This window comes from Lethenteron reissneri, chromosome 38 (genome assembly GCF_015708825.2).
Source record: "Lethenteron reissneri isolate LAM-NWPU_2019-01 chromosome 38, ASM1570882v1, whole genome shotgun sequence".
Taxonomy (NCBI): Eukaryota; Metazoa; Chordata; class Hyperoartia; order Petromyzontiformes; family Petromyzontidae; genus Lethenteron; species Lethenteron reissneri.
In genome coordinates this window covers 10,117,865-10,138,041 of record NC_083816.1, presented here as the reverse complement: position 1 = coordinate 10,138,041, position 20,177 = coordinate 10,117,865, and the positions used below count along the sequence as shown (strand labels likewise).

At 44.2% G+C, this 20,177-nt stretch overlaps 1 protein-coding gene across 3 annotated transcripts; it reads left to right on the top strand.

The window, feature by feature from the left end:
- Nucleotides 1-9: 9 nt before the first annotated feature.
- HASPIN (histone H3 associated protein kinase) lies at nt 10-18,940 on the top strand. Of its 3 annotated transcripts, none has more exons than XM_061567288.1 (15): nt 10-39; nt 662-882; nt 1,956-2,024; nt 2,369-2,444; nt 4,068-6,075; nt 6,468-6,658; nt 7,591-7,800; nt 9,559-9,644; nt 9,928-9,990; nt 10,761-10,852; nt 11,730-11,803; nt 12,300-12,388; nt 13,470-13,612; nt 14,539-14,641; nt 15,539-18,940. In XM_061567288.1, the coding sequence occupies exons 2-15, from the start codon at nt 728-730 to the stop codon at nt 15,762-15,764; spliced, it is 3,585 nt and encodes a 1,194-aa protein (XP_061423272.1). In that variant the 5' UTR covers nt 10-39; nt 662-727; the 3' UTR covers nt 15,765-18,940. The 3 variants fall into 3 exon arrangements, with proteins under 3 accessions (XP_061423272.1, XP_061423273.1, XP_061423271.1); XM_061567289.1 differs by lacking the exon at nt 10-39 and adding an exon at nt 46-74 and having other exon boundaries at nt 1,959-2,024; XM_061567287.1 differs by lacking the exon at nt 10-39 and adding an exon at nt 46-74.
- Nucleotides 18,941-20,177: the final 1,237 nt, after the last annotated feature.

Sequence of the window (20,177 nt, the reverse complement as noted above, 5' to 3'; positions counted from 1 at the left end):
AACGCGGAAGTGGGGGGCGAGTGGTGGGCGAAGCAGCACGTGAGTTACGAAGGGAACGTCGCGAAAGCTCTCGCGTGTGTTAAACCTATGTCGCGAAAGCTCTCACCTGTGTTAATCTTACGTCGCGAAAGCTTCGCCTGTGTTAATCTTACGTCGCGAAAGCCTCGCCTGTGTTAAACTTACGTCGTGAAAGCCTCACGTGTGTTAAACTTATGTCGCGAAAGCCTCGCCTGTGTTAAACTTATGTCGCGAAAGCCTCACGTGTGTTAAACTTACAACGTCGCGAAAACCTCGCGTGTAAAGTTATGTCGCGAAAGCATCGCCTGTGTTGAACTTACAACGTCGCGAAAGCCTCGCGTGTGTTAAACTTACAACGTCGCGAAAGCCTCACCTGTGTTAAACTTATGTCGCGAAAGCCTCACGTGTGTTAAATCTACAAAGTGGCGCCCCTCGTCATCAACGCGACAACGTTAACAACACAAACCCGTCGCCGCAAGTCCGTCCATCCGCGGCTTTTGACACAACAAAGTGCACCTCGTTCTGCTTTTGTACGGACCCCTGCGCTCGATTTCGCCGGGGTTTTCGACGATAATCGTAGCAGCCGCCGCCTCCTCACCAACTCCACCACCCCCACACCCCCTTCTCTCTCGCCGTGATACAGCAAATGGACACGGACAGCGAACGCATTGGCGCTACTGGACCTTCGTTGGACAACTTTTAGTTAACGATGCAGGGAGGAGGGCGCATGCTGCGGACGTACGGACGTCGGCGCGGGGATGTTTTTGAGTCCGACCCCATGTGGATCGCAGCCTCGCACCATCTGTTCGAATTCTCGCCCGAGATCAGCAATTCAGACATGGAGGAAGAGGGCTCTGACGGCAGGTGAGTGTGAAATGTATGCGAGGTGTTAACTCCCTCGCCTGCTATGCATCGGAGGTCGTGGGGTTAGATCCCGACCCTGACGACTGCTGCTGTATATTTGGAGTTTGCGTGTCTCACGACGGCTAGGAGATGTTAACTACCTCGCCAGCTATACATGAGGTTCGTGGGCTAAGTCCCGAACCTGACAGCTGCTGCTGTATATTTGGAGTTTGCGTGTCTCATCACAATCACGGTGGCTAGGAGATGTTAACTACCTCGCAAGGTATACAAGATGTTCGTGGGTTAAGTCCCGACCCTGACACCTGCTGCTGTATATTTGGAGTTTTCGTGTCTCACTCTCTCCCCGTCGTCGCGTGGATTTCTCTCAACATTTATAAACAACATGCTCAACATTCATATATGATAAGCTACTTCGTTGAGCTATCCTTTGTGGCCAGGTCGCTTCTGAAAAGGAATGATAGAGCCCAGTGGGCCTTGCCTGGTAAAATACAAAAAATATTTTAAAAGTGTAATTTATGCCCAAGCAGCTTCTGCCTGACCCGATAGAAGGGGGCAAAATGGACGCGGCACAGGCTGGAGAGGAGATGTGCTAATGTGGTACAAAATGTTGTGGAACGGAGTGGATTGACTGGTACCAGCGATGCCTGCATCAGCCTCTGCGTAAGGCAGATAGCCTAAAGGTGCACCTAGCCTGGCACACGCGCAGTGGCGATCCGGCGGTAGATGGTGTGTGTGATTGAGACAAGTCTTTGATGGTGTGTGTGTGAGACGATGTAGGAATATGTATGTTGGACTTCTTTCACACCGTACGTAGCCAACCTTGGCTAATCGTGGAGGTGCGAGATACAAACGGTGCCAGACGGTGTGTGTGTGTGCGTCGATACCTGAACTTGATTGGCAGATGATAAGGTTATTTTTCAACAAAACTGCAACAAAAACCTCCAAGTCCCAATAATCCAAGAAATCCTGCAATCGCACTTTCACATAGCTGTTTTATTCTGGGGGTGGTTTCATCACAATTTTACCATGTTTTCCACAACTTGCATTGACCGTCAAAAATATATTGATTCCAGCAGGAGGGGCGTCTTTGAGGAGTTGAATTGCGGCGACTTGAACGGCACCGCGGGAAAGAAGCATACAAGGTGTTGCATCAGTCATGCCCACCACACACCTCCCTCAGCAATTTGATGAAATGTCACAATTTTATGCTGTGAGGTTTCATTCAAGCATAGATTTGCGTCCTGTTTTTGTCATCTAATTTGGATATTTCTCCATGACCCGTCCCGTGTACTTGTGTTCACTCGTTTAGCTTACATATTACAGCCTATAATTAGCATTTGTTGTAAATTATTGATTATCGTGTGCACAAGTACTTTCGTGCCTGAATCTATTTGAATTTCTAAATAATTTCCATGCCAAGTATTGTTTTCTGTGAGATCTCCCAGTGACATTATATCCCTGTACCTTGGGGGTATTTGTGTCTCAGACAGCGCAAAGCCAAGGATTCTGCCCTACTCAAACTCAAAGCCTGTTTTGAGGAGGAGAGCAGTGTTAACCATCCGGTACGTAACTTTTCAATACACAAATATGCATACATTCATGTACGAGTGCGAGCGACCAATCTTAGTGTCCCCTTCGTAAAAGTAAAATTGAAGACAAGCCGCGGTGCAAGTGTGTGGCTATGCAACCCAAACTATGGACCATCTAGTAAACCACTGAAGTTTACACTCCTTCAACGGAGTAGCAAAATGAAACAAATTCTCTCCTAAAGCCCTCCCTGTGGCATGCAGATGTTGAAATTGCATTTAGCTCCTGAACATGTTGCTATAAGCAAGAATACAGTAGTTTACTCGCAAGCATGGAGATGTTTTGTTTTGTTCACCCAGGTGAGAACTCAAGAGGCTAGGATAGTCTCCTTTGCAAGTGATCAGGACCATTCTTCTGCCATTAGGGGGCAATGATTACTATTGTATTTTCTGATTTAAGTATGTAGTTTGCGAATAATTTTTTAATTGGGCAAATTTGGACTCTGCCAGCAGCACAAAATAAACTGCTCTTGCAAATCACGTGAGAGGTTCTTTAATGTCTACTCTTAAGCTGATGGCACCTATCATGGTCGAATCGTGGTCCTCTGCAACAAGTGGTGAACTTGTTACGGCTAGGCCATGCCACTACCATATGTTAATTTAGTTTTGTGTCCTCGCGTGCAATGGTAGCATATTTGTTGCCATATTCACTGATCGGATGCAGCGTGCACTTCACGTTTCAGTGCTGTTGATTAAATTATTGCAGTAATGAACTGCAGTATTAGTCGTGCTAATCCCAACGTTATCACATGGCTCACAAACTTAAACCTGGAAGTATATTTTACACCTAACTTGCGATACTCTACAAGAGACGAAGAAGTAATGTAGTTTGCATTGCTATGGAGACTTGCCGAGTGGATTTTAAAAGAAACCACGGTTATAAAACCAAGGCAGATTTAGTACTTTGATATGGTCATGCAATATGGGCTATGATGAACGTTGAGAAACTAAAGATAATTTCGTTTTACTTTGACAATGACGGTATTGCACACAGCATTTTCCATGTAACGGCAAAAGCTAATTGTATTTTTTTTTCTATCGTGCTAACATTGTTAACAGTCTTATTAGTCGGCATGATCTGTTACTATTACAAGTGTTTATCCATTGAGATAATGTTCAGATAATTAACATAATTTTCTAATTTCACTTGTCTGCATGCAAATAAGAGTGACACCCGATGCCAATGTGGCACCGCTTTTGTACGGTAATCGTGATTTTCCTTGATCCCATACTTTTGGGTTTGGCTGAAACAATAGTCTCTTCTCAAATCTGAGATTTCACATAACTAGGCCGAATTTTTTGCATTTATCCGAAAAATTTAGAACGCAAAATGGCAAGCGCAATTTTAAAATATGCGCGGACCTTCGTTATTTTATTAACCTCATTTTGCTAAATGCTCAAATATCTTTCAGCCCGAAAATGTAATTGCCCACCTCCTTTCTGCACGTTCAGAGTAAATACACCTGTTGCTTATCGTGAAGATGCGCCTAGGTATTCCAAAAGAAACGTAGTCGCAGTCCAAGTAATTGTGTGAACAATAATAACCAGTTTCTGTTTGTTTTTTTGTTTTCTAACCCACTGATGGATGTGCAATCAAAGAAAACGCCCAAGTTGCCTGGCGGAGGAAGTAAAGCTAAAGATAGTCCCTGGGTGGCAGACGGAGCAATGGATGTTGCTTCGGAAGAAAAAACTATTGTTCGCAGAAAGCGATTTGCGGCTAAAGAAACATCGAGATTCACATATGCAGAAGACGATAACAAACAACTCAAAGCGACTCTTGCTTCCTCACGAAAGAATGGCAATGATGATAAATTTCGCAAGGGCATTAGGTTAACATTCAGCGACGACTCCCTGTATTCAACGGAAGAGACGTCCGATGTCTCGGTTAGTGGTGGCCAGGGAAGCGAGAGCTCGATGCCCTTGCAAGAGAATCCCCAAAAAGACGCGCGCAAGTTGGGTTCCCCTGTCGGGGAAATGCGAGGAAGTGACACGGGCCATGACGTAGCGTCTGCTGATGGGAATGCGTCGTTTCTGTTGGAAAGCGCTTGCAACAAATCGCCTTTCAATAGGTTTGTGACTGTAACGAGAAAACAGAAAATAAGCACTTTGAGCGATTTCGAGGACTTATTTAATGCCGAAGCTTCGACCGGATCCGTTGAAAGTATGTCAAAGCAGTTAGCTGTGTTTGCAAGTACACCAAAACGTAGGTGTTCCATATCTAATTTGGGTTTTTCTACAGTAAATGTAGCCAACAAACAAATGAGGCTCCGCAACTGTAAAGTGTCCTTGGAAGATCTTGTACTTCATGACGATATTCATAGCTTTCTACAGAAAAATAGAGTTAGGGTCAGTTCTAAGATTTTGCACAAACTCAAGAGAAATGGCCATTTAAACGGTTCGCTTGTGCAAGTGTGCACAAGTTGTCTCGCAGCAGGTCACCTCGCAGCAATGGACAAGATCGCCTCGGCAGGCAATGGAGTTGCCATTGACTTGTCTGCCAGTGTGTGCAGCGACAAGGCAGAGGGTTTGTTGGTCGACAGTGACTCTTCCCATCACATGGACCACGACAATACCATCATGACAGCAACACTTGTCGCATCCCGAACGGAGACCTCTGAAGTTCAGCACGACAGGTCCTCCCTGTGTGATAACAGCAGCCAGTCTTGCATTGGTCAGACGCCCAAGTTAGCCAACAACTTGGAGAAGGATGATCCCCCCAGAACGGAGACCTCTGAAGTTCAGCACGACAGGTCCTCCCTGTGTGATAACAGCAGCCAGTCTTGCATTGGTCAGACGCCCAAGTTAGCCAACAACTTGGAGAAGGATGATCCCCCCAGAACGGAGACCTCTGAAGTTCAGCACGACAGGTCCTCCCTGTGTGATAACAGCAGCCAGTCTTGCATTGGTCAGACGCCCAAGTTAGCCAACAACTTGGAGAAGGATGATCCCCCCAGAACGGAGACCTCTGAAGTTCAGCACGACGGGTCCTCCCTGTGTGATAACAGCAGCCAGTCTTGCGTTGGTCAGACGCCCAAGTTAGCCAACAACTTGGAGAACGATGATCCCCCCAGAACGGAGACCTCCGAAGTGCAGCACGACGGGTCCTTGTGTGATAACAGCAGCCTGCTTTACATTGGTCAGACGCCCACGTTAGCCAACAACTTTAGGAATGATGATCCCTCTGCAACACTTGACACATCCAGAATGGAGACCTCCGAAGTTCAGCACGACGGGTCCTTGTGTGATAACAGCAGCCTGCTTTACATTGGTCAGACGCCCACGTTAGCCAACAACTTTAGGAAGGATGATCCCTCTGCAAGACTTGACACATCCAGAATGGAGACCTCTGAAGTTCAGCACGACGGGTCCTTGTGTGATAACAGCAGCCTGCCTTACATTGGTCAGACGCCCACGTTAGCCAACAACTTTAGCAAGGATGATCCCTCTGCAACACCTGACACATCCAGAACGGAGACCTCTGAAGTTCAGCACGACGGGTCTTTCCTGTGTGATAGCACCCTGTCTTACATTGGTCAGACGCCCAAGTTGGCCAACAACGGCAAGAAGTGGTCGCGCATGAAATCGGTGCTTGGTCGACGCAACTCCGGTATGAAATGCTCACGCACATTATGTTTCTTCACACTCCGTTATCAATGAATGACAATGGCACTGTTTTTTGTGCACGGTATAGACGTGCAATAATTCTGCTTGACCCTCCCCATGGCAATACGATTAATTATTTAAATTCGGGGTTGAAATTGTATTTATAAATATTTTTTTTAAATGCTGTTGAATTTTGCAGTCACTAGTGGCTGCAGGGATCATGTACACACAAACAAAGTAAAAAAATGTATACGCCTGAATACATTCATCTTGAGCCTAATAATAAACATTAATTTCCAACGAGTTTTGAAAAGCGGTGATACTTATGCTGGGATGCAAATTAACGTTTTAGAAATTGCTATTGGTGTAAGGCAAGCACTCTTTGTCGCCCTGCAGTTTTGTTCACGCCAGAGTCTCCGCCAAACAAACACGCAGCATTGGTCCGGCGGTCGGAGTTTAGCACTTCGATACCACTGCCCTCCCTGGTGACCACTTGCGCCACTGACAGTCCCAACACGGAGGCGAGTGCTCAAGGGTTGCAGCTCGTGGATATGGACGACAACAGTGGTGCATACAACGCGTTTCTAGTAAGAGCCTTGTGCAGCTGAAACATTTGCTCCAGTGCATCCGTAACTGGCCACTTTTTTAATGCGATTGATCATTTTCTGTTTTGTTGTTGAATGTTCCAGCTCCCGATTTATTTTAGCAAGCCCAAAGTAACTGTAAATCTCGTCTTAGAAATATACAATTTTAAATGATTACGCGAAAGGATAACTCTTGCATCCCCAATATAATTTCGCACCCAAATGTGGCTAGATATTGTCAAAATGAAGACAATCGAAGACCATGCTTTCCTGTGAATCTTTTTTCCTTTTTAACATTTGTGTAGTGGCTTCCACGGAGACTGGCGACGTAGTTTTTAGAGGCAACACGGTTTATTGTAAATTTTAAACAGAAAGCCCCCTTTACACTCCCACTACCTGGGGAGGTATGGCCTCCGCGCTGACGTGGCCCTATCACTAGGGATACGGGCTCGGAGTCCTCCGACTAAGGGTGGTGTAGGGGAGGCTAAACTGACCCGACCCAGCCAAGGTGTGGGTCTCGACCACTGGTCCTTACAAGGACGTCGGGTCCCGGGGTCCCAGGGTCCTAGCCTAGCTGGTCTTCTGTCTTCGTCTTGAGAGCACTCCCCAGAATCGTCCTAGGGTCCTTCTTTTATACCCACCTCGGAGACTCTCCGCCCCTGGTACCGCCCCCTTTCTGGAACCTTCCAGGGGACTCTAGAATAACCCCCCAACCCCTCACCTGGGGTCGGGGGGGGTGAGAACTCGGTCCCTTAACGTTCCCGGCTCTCTCTCTAACCCAGGGTGGCACCCCCTATAGACCTGTGCCCGCAACAAACGGATAAGTATTAACATGGCGGTGTGTGCTATATATTTCCGACGCTACATTTGCAACAATGCATCATCTTGCATTTTTTAATGTGACACCCACGGGTCTCTTCGTTCTCAACCCACAGAGCCCGATGATTTACGACGATTCCATCCAAGATACAGAGGCAGGGTTGGCGGAGGAGAACATTTACCGAGAATGCAAGCAGATGGGCCCTTTGGCCTTCTCGCAGTGGCTGCTGTCGGTTGAGCGGGGCAGCTGCGTCAAGGTTGGGGAGGGGGTTTACGGAGAGGTGTTCCGCATGTGCAACGGTCGCGACGAAGTCTCCGTCTTCAAGGTAGCGACTGAAGAGTTCCTTTTTTGAGTCGCGATCGGGGATCTTTATTTGTCCCGGAGAAATATCGATGAGCTAGATGGAAGCTCTTTATCTCGCGTGTCCATTTGGGGTGGGTTAGAAAGTTAACACAACAGCACCCATTCAATACAAAACAACTATTTGGAGTGCAAAGTCACTCTGGAAGCTCGGAGAAGGCCGCTTGTGTATGCGCTTGCCTAAAGTGCTCCTGTTATTTTTTGTTACTGCCAGATTTGTTTAGTTGGTTATAAGTTAATGTAGGTGGATGGTGGATGTACAGCATCCCACATGTACAGTAATGATGCTTTTTGTGGAGTTGGATCCTTAACATTGGAAGATCAGAGTTCTAATAAAATATTTTAAAATACTTTTTTTTTAAACACGCTTTAATGAAATGTACTATCCGAGCTGCCCCTCCCCCTGCCTCCTTCCCCCATCGCCCCTCCTTCCACATCTCCCGCCCATCGGCGTGGCTTGCCGTAACGTAAGGGAGCGTGGTGATTTACAGCCAACGTGAGTTGAGCGTCGACAATTGGAGCCGTAATAAAGATAGTTTAAAAAATATATTTTAATTTTCAATGCTAGAATATAGTACTGTCATCGGTATGACATACCTATACGAAGTTTGCAGTCGATAGCACATTTGGAAGTGTGTAAAAATTGAGGATGCAACAGACGAAGTGAGTTAAATAAAAGCGTATAAAAAATAGGTGAGGAATGCAACGTTGAGTTTTTAGATGGGTCTACACTGCATAGAAACATGTGCTACACAATCCCAGTTTAGTGCTGTACAGCAGTAACTACTTGTATTAGATTGCATTCCCAAACTGTGTTGTAATTTTGACAGACCAAGTAACATCTTAAATAGTGATGAATGGTTAAACAACATCCATAACCATCATGGCATGGGGAGGGCTTAATCCAGCACTGGATAAAGGGATATACATTTTTGTTTACGATTGTTATTATTGATCAAAGTATATAAGTTCTATTGTCATTATAAACAACTACTAGGCATGTTACAATTCAACCTCCGTAACAAATTGATTAATTGGCACTGTGGGGTATTCAATTCAAGAATATATTTCTCATTTCATCTTGTTGATATAATTTCCATTCTCAATTGAACATGTAGGCCTTCGTGACCAATATTATTAATCGTAAAGGTATGTAGGTTAGATCACGTACATGTCATTAAGTCGTAACTAATTGGCACTTTTTGTTCCCGTGATGAACCTTTGATAATTGGCTGTGTCGGGTGGAGGTGGGTTAATGACACATTTACTCTATAACCCAAAGACCTTTATTATATATTTTCGTTTTCATATGTACAGTTTTTTTCGCTCAATTTGCCAATATTATTTGTGTGCAGTTTGTATGCATCATAATTGAATTTCACACAATTCATTACATGCATCATTGGTGTAAGAAGAATATACTTTTCGATTTAAAGCTTTCGTGACTGCAGGGATTCATCTTCTTGGTTCTTTCGGTAAAGTCACGTAGAAGGGAAGTAATAAAATAATAAAAATAAAACATAATAAAAGAATTCTCACGACGTTATTATGTTTTATTTTTATTATTTTATTACTTCCCTTCTACGTGACTTTACCGAAAGAACCAAGAAGAAGAATATACTTCAATGGTGAATGGACACATTACTCCATGTTTATAAACTGAAGCATTTATTCATCTTTGTGGTGGTGGTGTGTGCTTTTTCACTCTGCTTGTCTTGACTAGGTGGTTCCTATCGAGGGCAGTGCATTGGTGAATGAAGAATCCCAGAAATCTTTTAAAGAAATCCTTCCCGAAATCATGATCTCCAAGTACGCTTTCACACCACCTGTATTTCATTTGCGGAAAAGTCACAATTATTTACGTGTCTTGGTGCACGTGTGATTACTGTCAGCGTGCTACTTTTGGTGTTTAGAAACCATTTTTGAAGGTATTGATAAGTTAATGTTTGTCATGTGAATAAGACCCTAACAGAATTGGCCGCAGTGGCAAAAATAAGCAGTAACTTACAAGAGCATAAAACACGTAGACTTTCGCAACCAATATTTTAAAAAAACCCTGTATTATGGAAAAGCATAAACCTTTTTTTTACAGGCAATTGAGCAACCTACATGAAGGGGATCGGAACCAATCTGAAAACTTCATCAAGCTGAATAGGTGAGTTGGCAAATGGACCTGTATAGAATCTCGCCTATTGTGTTGGTGCTAGCAAGATGTTTGACCCATTCTACTAATGAGCGTTTGGCTTTACGTGGGGGAGGAAATAGGATTACCGGGAGAAAATCCTAGTGTTAAGTAACACTTAAAAGCTATGCACAGATGGATTCAAGAATTAATTGTTTCACTGCCATCTCGTAGCCCAAGTCTGCAATACCTTCTGTTCTTGGCAGTCTTCCCAAGCGCTAACCAGATTAAGCCGGAGATGTGGTGAGAATGGGCACTTTCAATGTAGATTTGAAGCTTTCGTGACTGCAAGTCACGTGACTTTACCGAAAAAACCTAAGAATACTTTCAATGTAATTTGGTTATATGTGAAAGCTTCAGTCAACAGCATGAATGATTACAATAATTATATCCTCGTGCAGGTTATTCATTGATTTGGTCTGGAGCTCCCCCTCCCTCGTCATGCATGCTGGTCAATTTCTTCCCTCTTTAGAAGTCCAGGCTCAGTACCTTTGCATGCTCTGCATATGACTGTTTCTCTAAAAAGATGGCCACAACTGTAACTTTCAGCGTCTTGAGATACGGTCGCGTTTGTATCCTGCACGCATCCAATTAGTATTGTGTGTGCGTATATGTGTGCTAACATACTCGGCATACCATTTCTTCAACTGAATTGCTGAACTCTCTACCCTCGAGTGCCATGCTGCTGGGGTTCCTCCATCTGTGTTTGACAGCACCCATCCGGTGTGTGCATGTGCCTCTAGTCTGCGCTGCCTGCAGGGATCTTACCCGGACCGTCTGTTGGAAGCGTGGAATGAATTCCATGAGAACAAAATATCCGACAACGACTGCCCTGGTGAGTAAAGCGTCCGATCCCTGCCGCTTTCCAATTTTTTTTCTCTCTAACTATATGCACCCACGTAGAGGTGCTCCCCATTAAAAAAAAAAGTAGTGATGCAAGTTTTAGTCTGGGCTGGATCAGAGGCGCAGTGTGTTCTACGCACTACTCCACAGACGTGGCAAACCTTTGATTCCCGATCATGGTTAACACCGGTGGAGAGTGATATTTTAACCGATTCTGGGAAAGCCTTTCACTAATCCACACTGACTGCTGTGGGAGAGTATCGTCAAACAACACTCAGGACTGACGTGGCATGGGAAGGCCTCCATTCAACAGCTTTACATTATTATTATTCTGTTGTATGAGAGCGTGAATTCAGGATTACAATATTTAGTAAATATTTGGTTTGTGCCATGTCTAACTTATCAATCATTCTTTTCATGACAATCCTGTCGTCTCGTTTCAAATAGCAAGTTTGTACGCAAGGTAGACCTGTATAAAGATGCATTCATCAATTAAAAGTCTATTGTAATTTTCATTATACATGCATCTGATTTTGTACGTGACTTATTTTTTTCATTGCATATACTAAGGTTATATTGGGTAAATGGTGAACAAAACTGCATAAATGAGACGAGAAAATTAGCAACTGTACGGACCAGACTGTACAAACGAATCCAGAACAAATAGATTCCTGACTGGAATCGTGGCCCAGAATCATGACAAGTCATGGAATTGCATGGGATGGTTGGATCTTTGGATGGTTGGATCTTTGCATGTCTGTCTTTAAAAATGTTTTCGATCAGACATTGGATTTATAATATATTTACTGTGTGTTTGCAAATGTCTGATACTTCACCTATGCTTTATGCCTTGTTTTGCCCTTCACCAGACTTCTTTACAGATTCCCAACTCTTTATTGTATTTGAGTTTGAGGAGGGGGGCACCAGCTTGGAGACCTATCAGGTATTGAATAATGAAGGACCACACAGTCTTGCGTTTTGTACGAATCCCCCATTGATATGAACTAGGCAGTAGTTCTGCGGTGTCCTTCCGGTCCTGTTTCTCCAGCGCAGAAGCATGGTCACCACATCTACGCCTCTATATAAGGAACGAAACGGTTAGACTTTTCCACAAATCTGGCTGTCGCCTGATGAAGCTAATTGTAATTACTGGCGAAACGTACTCAGATTGTAAATGTTGTGGCTTGGCTCTCCAACACACCGGTGTGCTGTGCTAGTGACGACTTGGCACGTTCTGTTTACGTGACAACCCTTACAAGTTGGCTGTGTCGGGTGGTGGTGGTTTAACGACACATTTATATAACCCAAAAAAACCTTATGGATGATATTGGTCGCGAAAGCCTACTACGTGTTAAACATTTTAAGCTGTGTTCCTCCTTGCGCCGCCATCATCGTCCTTGCGCCCCGGTGAGAGATCATCCTCTGTTTTTTTTTTGCAGTTCTCGTCGATGCTGCAGATGCTCGCCGTGCTGCAACAGGTGCTGGTCGCCCTGGCTGTGGCCGAGGAGGCCATATGCTTTGAGCACAGGTACAGGCGCAGCCATTCGCTCGCCGTCCCCAGCGTCTTTCGTTCAGCGTAGCAGAAGGAACCCCACTTGGGTTAGGCGTGCCGCAATTCTCCCGCCCACTCTTTTGCCGTTCTAATAGAATGACACGATGTGGGGTTGCGATGATTGAGTCTGTTTTTCCTCTTTCGCCATCCTAATGTTTTTTTAGAGTTTTACGATAAGGGCTGCCATGGATGGCAAGATGTTAGCTCCCTCGCCTGGTATATAGGAGGTTGTGGTTTCGGTCCCGACCATGACGCCCTGTATATTTTTGAGTGTGCATGTTCTCCCCATGGTTGTGTGGATTATTTTCCGGGTCCTCCGGTTTTTCCCTACACATTTATAAACGTGTGTTTTAGAGTATTTGGCTGCGAAACATTTCAGCATGATGATAAGCCACTTTATTGAGCTATCATTTTATGGCCAGGTTTCTTATGAAAAAGAGCTTTTTATAGCTCGGTGGGCCTTACCTGGTAAAATAAAAAAAAATCTGTAGTTTAGTTCAACTCTGCACACATTGCTCATTACAAATAATAATTTCTTACGCACCATTCAACACAAGTAACATATTTAGTGTGGAGGTTTGCCAGGTGGCTTCTACCGGTGCTGGCTTGGACTACTAAGACAGTGCTAACTAACACCCTTGGTTTGAATCCTGACACCCACCCATCCTTAAAACTGGGTTCTCAAGTGCAGTGGGTTAATGGTATTAGACCAATCGCCAATGACTGCACACAAAAAAATAGCGCAGTAAATTTGGTGTTGCACTTAATTCATATCAATTGCAGCTCTCAAAATTAATGTCAGTTCAACTGTCATACAGCAATGTCAGAGTAGATTGTACGGCAGAAGCCGAGTGAAATGACACGATCTTTTGCAACCGTTCGCGTGACATAACGCCTGGAGCTTATCTGTGACGGAGAGAAAAGGGGCAAATAAAAAAAGATTGGCAGGTTAGTTTTTGTTGCTTAGTTTCATATCACCATCACTTTCCTCGGCGTGTTGCCATTGGGAACTTTTATTCGCCTCCTGTGCGTCAATTGCTTTTTCCTGCTGTGCAAGGGACCTGCACTGGGGCAACGTTCTGGTGAAGCAGACCAAGAAGAAGAAACTGAGCTACCGGCTGTTCGGCCAAACGTTCAGCATGCCCACGCACGGCGTGCAGGCGAAAATCATCGATTACACGCTGTCCCGCATGGAACACGGTCAGTGTGCGCGTCGTCGGAGCGAGTTGCCACACGTGCAATTTGGACAATCTCGGAGGTCCGCACAATGAGCCGAGATCTTAGGGTTTGAATGTGTGTGCGGCCGCCCATTTGTTGAAACGAATCGCTGGGTGCGGCGAGTTGATTTGTCTCTGGTCCCTCGTCGCCAATGACTGCACCAATAAAAACCCACGATGTGACATTTATTTTGTGCGCTTCATGTAGTTTTGGGCCACCTGAGTTGCTAAGTCGCCTGCAAAAATATACTACGTCAACACGCTTTATCTTGTGAGATGTAGTGCGTGCTCTTTAGATAGCTTTTTTTGATAAGTGATGTTTATTCCTCCCCCCCCCCTTTTTTTTCATCAAGGGCATGTGATCACATGTACAAATGCCAATCGCAAGACCAGACGGAGTTTGTAATACAAGCACTAGGAATGTAGTGACGCTTTAATTCATGGATTTAAAATCGATTTCTATGCTTATGATAGTACATGAAATAAATTATAGAGTATATTTTTACATGATGATTTATTATAAAATTTTTGTCTCGTTATTTACATCCCAAAACATCCCTATTTCCGCAATTTCCCTACATGATCGTGAAAAAAAATCGACACGCATTCCACCTTTCACCATGCGCATTGTTCCGGTGACCAGTTCTTCGCAAGCCGACACCATCCTACAAGGTGTCAAAACGCATAGCATTCGTAAAATAAAGGATCGATGCATGAATTTAATCCAGAATGATGGTTCCTCTAACGTGGAAGGTGGATTGTTACATCACATCTGTACTGTGTAGTGTCAACATTTAATCGCTTGCTTCCAACAGGGGTTCATGCTGTGGTATATTTAGATAATTGTTGGCGATGATGATTATTATAATAATATCGTTGGTGGTTGTGTTGGTGGTGTCGCTTGTGCAGAAGGAATTAAGAAGTTCTCCGACATGGCATCGGACGAGATGCTTTTCCAGGGTCAGGGTGACTATCAGTACGACATTTACCGCATGATGCGCAATGAAAACAAGTGAGTCTCATCCCCTGCCGTCTCCTCACCCCTCCCCTGATTGATGCCGTGGTTGCATCACTGAGGTTAGGTTTGGACAAAACTGTCTATCTGTGTGTACATTGGAAGAGTCCAGCTAGATAAAAATAACTACGTATTTCTTTCGCACCGTGTTTAGCCAACTGCGCTAATTGGAGGTGCCTGGTAAGGACCACTAACCATAGCTCTAGTGGCTCCCTAATATCAGAAATGTTATATTTGCTTGCTTCCTGTAGCCTCTTGGGAGGTTTTGGGGGTTTTATAAACCATACCCTCGACTGCAAAGTGAACATGAAGAACATGGACTGATTTGCAGCATTCAAATGAAAATATTCTAGAATATAATTATTACAAAACACATTTTTTGAAGTAACTCACTTTGTTAAAAGAGGTGATTGATATTAAAGTCTCAACAGTAGAGTTGTAATACTACTCCATGGAATGTACACTACTGACGTTTTTACTCAATCCTCATGCATTTTCCAGATTCCAAAGAACACAGGATGAGATGTTACTATCCTTTGTGTAAGCACTTCCAAGAGTTCATGAACAGTGAGCCTGGTGAAATTTGGGGAGCGCATCGTCAGTAGTGACCCTTTGGTTCCTAGGGTGTTTCGGCCTTTCATACTATACACCCTCCCCAAAGGCGGCCAGCGACAGGGTGATCAATCCTACGCTTGCATCCCATTCCCAATTAGTCATAGGAGTTGCCTTGTTGTTGATAGCCAACATTGCCTTGTACAAATAATTGAAAGAAATGTTGACTCGCTTGGTTTAAATGCCATATTTGTGAACAAAATAAACAAAGCAAACTTCATGATTCTGAACTGACCCCTCTTGCCCTTCCTTTTTGACCTCTCCATATGCTCGTTTTTACAGTAACAACTGGGCAGCCTACTCCCCACACACCAACGTGCTGTGGCTGCACTACCTGGCCGGCAAGATGCTGCACGGAGTGAACTGCCGTCAGAGGCGCCAGGTGTCGCCACGCAAACGCCTCGAGCGCTTTGCGCGGGACGCGCTGGCATTCCCATCGGCCACCGAGCTCGTGAGGAGTGGGCCGAGCCTCCTCGTGTCTCCCCACCCCCTCCCCACACCGAGTTGACGGAAAGGTTTCTTTTATAAGTCCTTGACGGTCTCGTAGTTGCGCGTTTATTCATAACGGCGGCTTGGAAACGCGTGCGAAACAAATCTGGGGTGACTCTCCTTTATTAACAACACGTTTATCTCATAGTTCCATGCTTAGAATTGAATGCAATTCCGAACAGGACTGTAGGATTATCAGAATTGTGTGTGGGTGGTCAGGGTTGCATGAAGCCCTGGTTGTGCCATTCGGGGGGAAAGGGGGAAGACATGTGGGGCCCTGACCGTCTTGGTGGAAATCGTCATTGAAACGGCTGATGTTGGTCAACTGGAGGTCCTGTAATGTACCCACAATACTCGCCTCCACGAGGATGCATTATTTTAGACTTTTATATAAATGCTATGCTTATTTCATATTATTGCACAGACCAACATGTCACAGGGAGGATTGGCAGATTTGCAGAGATGGAATGTGATGGACAAAACATGACAAAAAAATCGGCTTAAATGGACAATGTGTAGAGAGGTCAGACGAGACCATAGAAGAAGGCTGTGCAGGAGAAACTGGCAACACTGGCATCGCTAGACTTACAAAAGGGGAGATGCGTTCTTTAAAAAGGCACGTGTAAAACGAAAGTTCGTCAAATCAGAATGACTTCCCATTAATTTAATACGAAATATTGGGGATGTTTCATACAGTCATTCCAACTCTCTACGCCCAACCTAAAAATATACCCAGATATCGCTCTTCGTAATGCAATAATAATAATAAAGAACAGGAATATTAAAACGATTGAATAATTGTAAAAAACTATTAACCTTTTCTGGGAATTCACCAAAAGATCTGTTGGAATGACTGCAAAGGTATGACTGTGGAGGCGCTCCAGTTCCACTGCAGGGATACTGAGGCTGTCGGTGGATGGATGACGCAGCCTCCTGGATGGTTCTTGTCTCATCCCACGTGAAATTTTGATAATGCGGAAATTTGATTTTGTTAACCGTGAAAAGTGTCCATAATTTGTCAATTGTGTTTACGCGAAATTTAGTTTACCGAACTTTCGTGAATCAAGAGTTATCTGTAGAGTAAAAAAAACGAACAGCACAAGATGGTAGAAAAAACACGCGACAACAAACAAGGAGAATTGGTGCCAGCATGTAGAAGTGAGCACTCATCAGCCACATCACGAGAAGGAATAATCCGACTGGTGATGCATCCGAGAAGACAGTCGCTGTGGAGATTTTGCACGGATGATAGTTCGTGCACGGCAGCAAGATGAACAGTATAAATGTCGAACCAATGGGGGGGATGGCATGGAGAAGCCTTTCTGGCATTGATTATGATGTATGTATGTATGAGAGATGATGAGATATTTAATGTGCAGGTGTGAAAAAATTGTGGCATCAATGGGGGGTTAATCAAGGGTGTTAAATCTCTGTCGTGATCACCTCGGTCCACTACCATCCCTAATGAGGTCAATAAAAGTAGCTCAACTTATTAGAGTACCACCATTGTTTTCACATGTCCATCGTTGCCTTTGCAGATAAATCCAGAGCTGCATCAGATGTAACGCGGATGACCAAATTGCAGAGGGCATCCAATGTCTTCTATTTGTTTTCTGAACCTTACTTAATTTTATTTTGTAATTTTGGTGCTCCAGCAGGTCACTATTGCAAAATGAGACTATCCTGGTCTCTTTTGAGTTCACCTGGCTAAGCAAAAGAAACGTCTAACTTTAACAGTGTATCAGAGTGGCCTTCCATTTAAACATGGCACTGATTTTCAAATAAAAGCTACTTTCCTGGGAAGCTCAAAAGAGGATGCCAAAATGAACTGAAATTCCTTCACAGCAATTTCATCCTTTTCCCCCCAGGTGGAAACCAGAGCATGTAACAGCCTTCCTGATACTTCCACCAAATAGTCGCCCTACAGACAGGCAGGAAATTCAACATTTGCAAATATTGCTATATAGAGCACACAACCCATTGTTGTGCTTTGCTACAATGTGGGATGCTGCAATAGGCCTTTAATAGCACGTGATGGGCATGAAGCATTTCTGATTTTATATATATTTTATATTGAAGCAGTGTTATTGACGATTGTTTTTTTTTTATTGTTAATTGTGCCTATGCACCACTGCCAACAGCCCATCACCAAATGATGTGTGCTTGAAACCCGATGGGTTCGTTATTGGTTGGAAAGATTGATCATTTGGCAACGCACACTCCTGTCGAGATTGTGAATGTACAATTTTAACCGTGCCGCAAATTTTTTTTGTTTAATTTGTTTTTAAGGAGCCGTCTTGCTACCATGATCCACACGTTCGTCAAATGAGGGGAGCTTTTTATTTGCATCTGAATTTTTGAAGGCGGCAAGGTGTTCTGCCAAAAATGAGATCTCAATGTCAGCAGGGTTCTTGTGAAAATAATTTATTTAATTGGCCGTTTTGTCAGCTACCTGGACTTGGGTCTTCAGGCCACTTGCGAAAGCATGTCACCCTAGCCTTTAACTTGTTAACGTAAAATTATATTTTTAAATTATGGATGGATCATTTTGAGAACATTTTTGGCAAGAACGTCTCTTTTTTTATATATTTTAATTTAATGTTATGCAAGCCTCCTCCCACTCTTGCACCAGTGCCTTTTTTATCTAAAAAATATCGCTTCTGCAGATAGGAGTGAAGTTCAACAATAAGCACGGTATATTTTTAGTTTTGTTTTAAATGCCTGAAACTTTCCACATTTTAAAATGGGCATTTCTCATTGTGTTGCTTGTGATTAAATTGACGCATTTTTAAAGGTTTAACACGACTCGGTGTGGTTGAGAAAAAAAATAATGCTTTAATCGTTTCCCCCATAGCATTTTTAACGTTCTGATTCGTATCTACATTACATCCCTTACATAAACAACCCAACAATCTGCTCTTTTAGAAGCATTTCTACTTTCCCACCTGCATTAACCACTGCAAAGTGCATCGATGGGTAGTATGGATGAGAGCAAAATGCTGTGATTTTTTTTTTTTTAGCCCTTGAATCTTGAAGAAACATCTATTTGATGTGTACAAGTTTCTGTCAATGAAAATAGAATGTCGCTGTATAGCACTGAATAATATGACCAGTGTTACTCGCTTGGTGACCGTGTACATAGTTTTCGCGACAATGTTTTTAAAGCGGTCCTGGCTTTTGGTTTACAGAAGTTGAATTGTGACACGTTATATTGTTGCATTTTAAAAACTGTATAAATGTTTTTAACTTTAAACCCGTCTCTTTTTTTATATAAACGATAAACCTGATCAGCCGAGTTCGATTGCCTGCCACGGCTATCGTAAGGGTGCCGCCGTGGTAATAAGAGATGTTCACTATCTCGCCTGGTGTACAGGAGGTCGTGGGCTCGATCCCGACCTTGACGCCTGCTGTTTATTTTGGGTTTTTGTGTTCTCCCCGTGGTGGCGTGGATTTTTTTCCCAGGATCCTCCGTTTCCCCCCCCCCCCCTCCACTTTTAGAAACTTGCGTTTGTGGAGTATTTGGCTGCTGTCAATCTCCACGTAATAAGCGAACTTAGTTGAGATGTCATTTGTGGCCACGTCGTTTATGAAAAAGAGTTTTATAACTCAGTGGGCCTTACCTGGTAAAATGAAATTTAGTTTAATTTTACTGGTAGGAACCACCTGGTTCCACCAGCCCACAGGGGATTATTGTCTCCGTCCGTCGTGCATCCAAAAATGGGAGGGGTGGGGCTGGTCATTTTTTTCTGTGGCTGTTCCACCTGATGACGGAAGCTCGTGTTGCCTCCGAAACGTCGTGATTTAATTTAGTTATTTTCATTTTATTATTTTTCATCCGCGTGACTTTACCGAAAGAACCAAAGAGTGTGCATCCTTGCAGTCACGAAAAATTCAAATCTGGAATAATTCGTTTGCTTGCACTCGACCATCAACTGGCTTTGCCAAAAAAACCCAAAAGAGCCTCCGTGTCATTCATACACAGAGGAGGTGCCCTCATTCCAGGCAGCTCATTGGAGACCCACGGACAACTCCCCCAACACCCATGCCAGACACGAACGCTGCAGCAGCAACACCAGCCCATTGCATTCACGAGGTGCGCCTCCCACAGCCACTCGTTCGTCCATCGCAGCTGCTTCACCCACCACTTGCAAAACGCATGCATAGCCCTCTGAACACATCAGCTACAACACACACACACACCCTCTCCATCATGCACAGATACATACACTCCTGGACACCCAGCCACAATATACACACCCACTCACAATAGAAACCTCACCCACAACGCACACCCCCACTATACCATGCACAAAGACCGTCTTTAACAGACTGTAGGGGCAAGTGCTGTTAGCGAGCACCGATGAAGCCTGGAACGGTACACGAGGGGGTGGGGGGTCAGCAAACACCACCGGCCAACTTTGCCTCTCCGGTG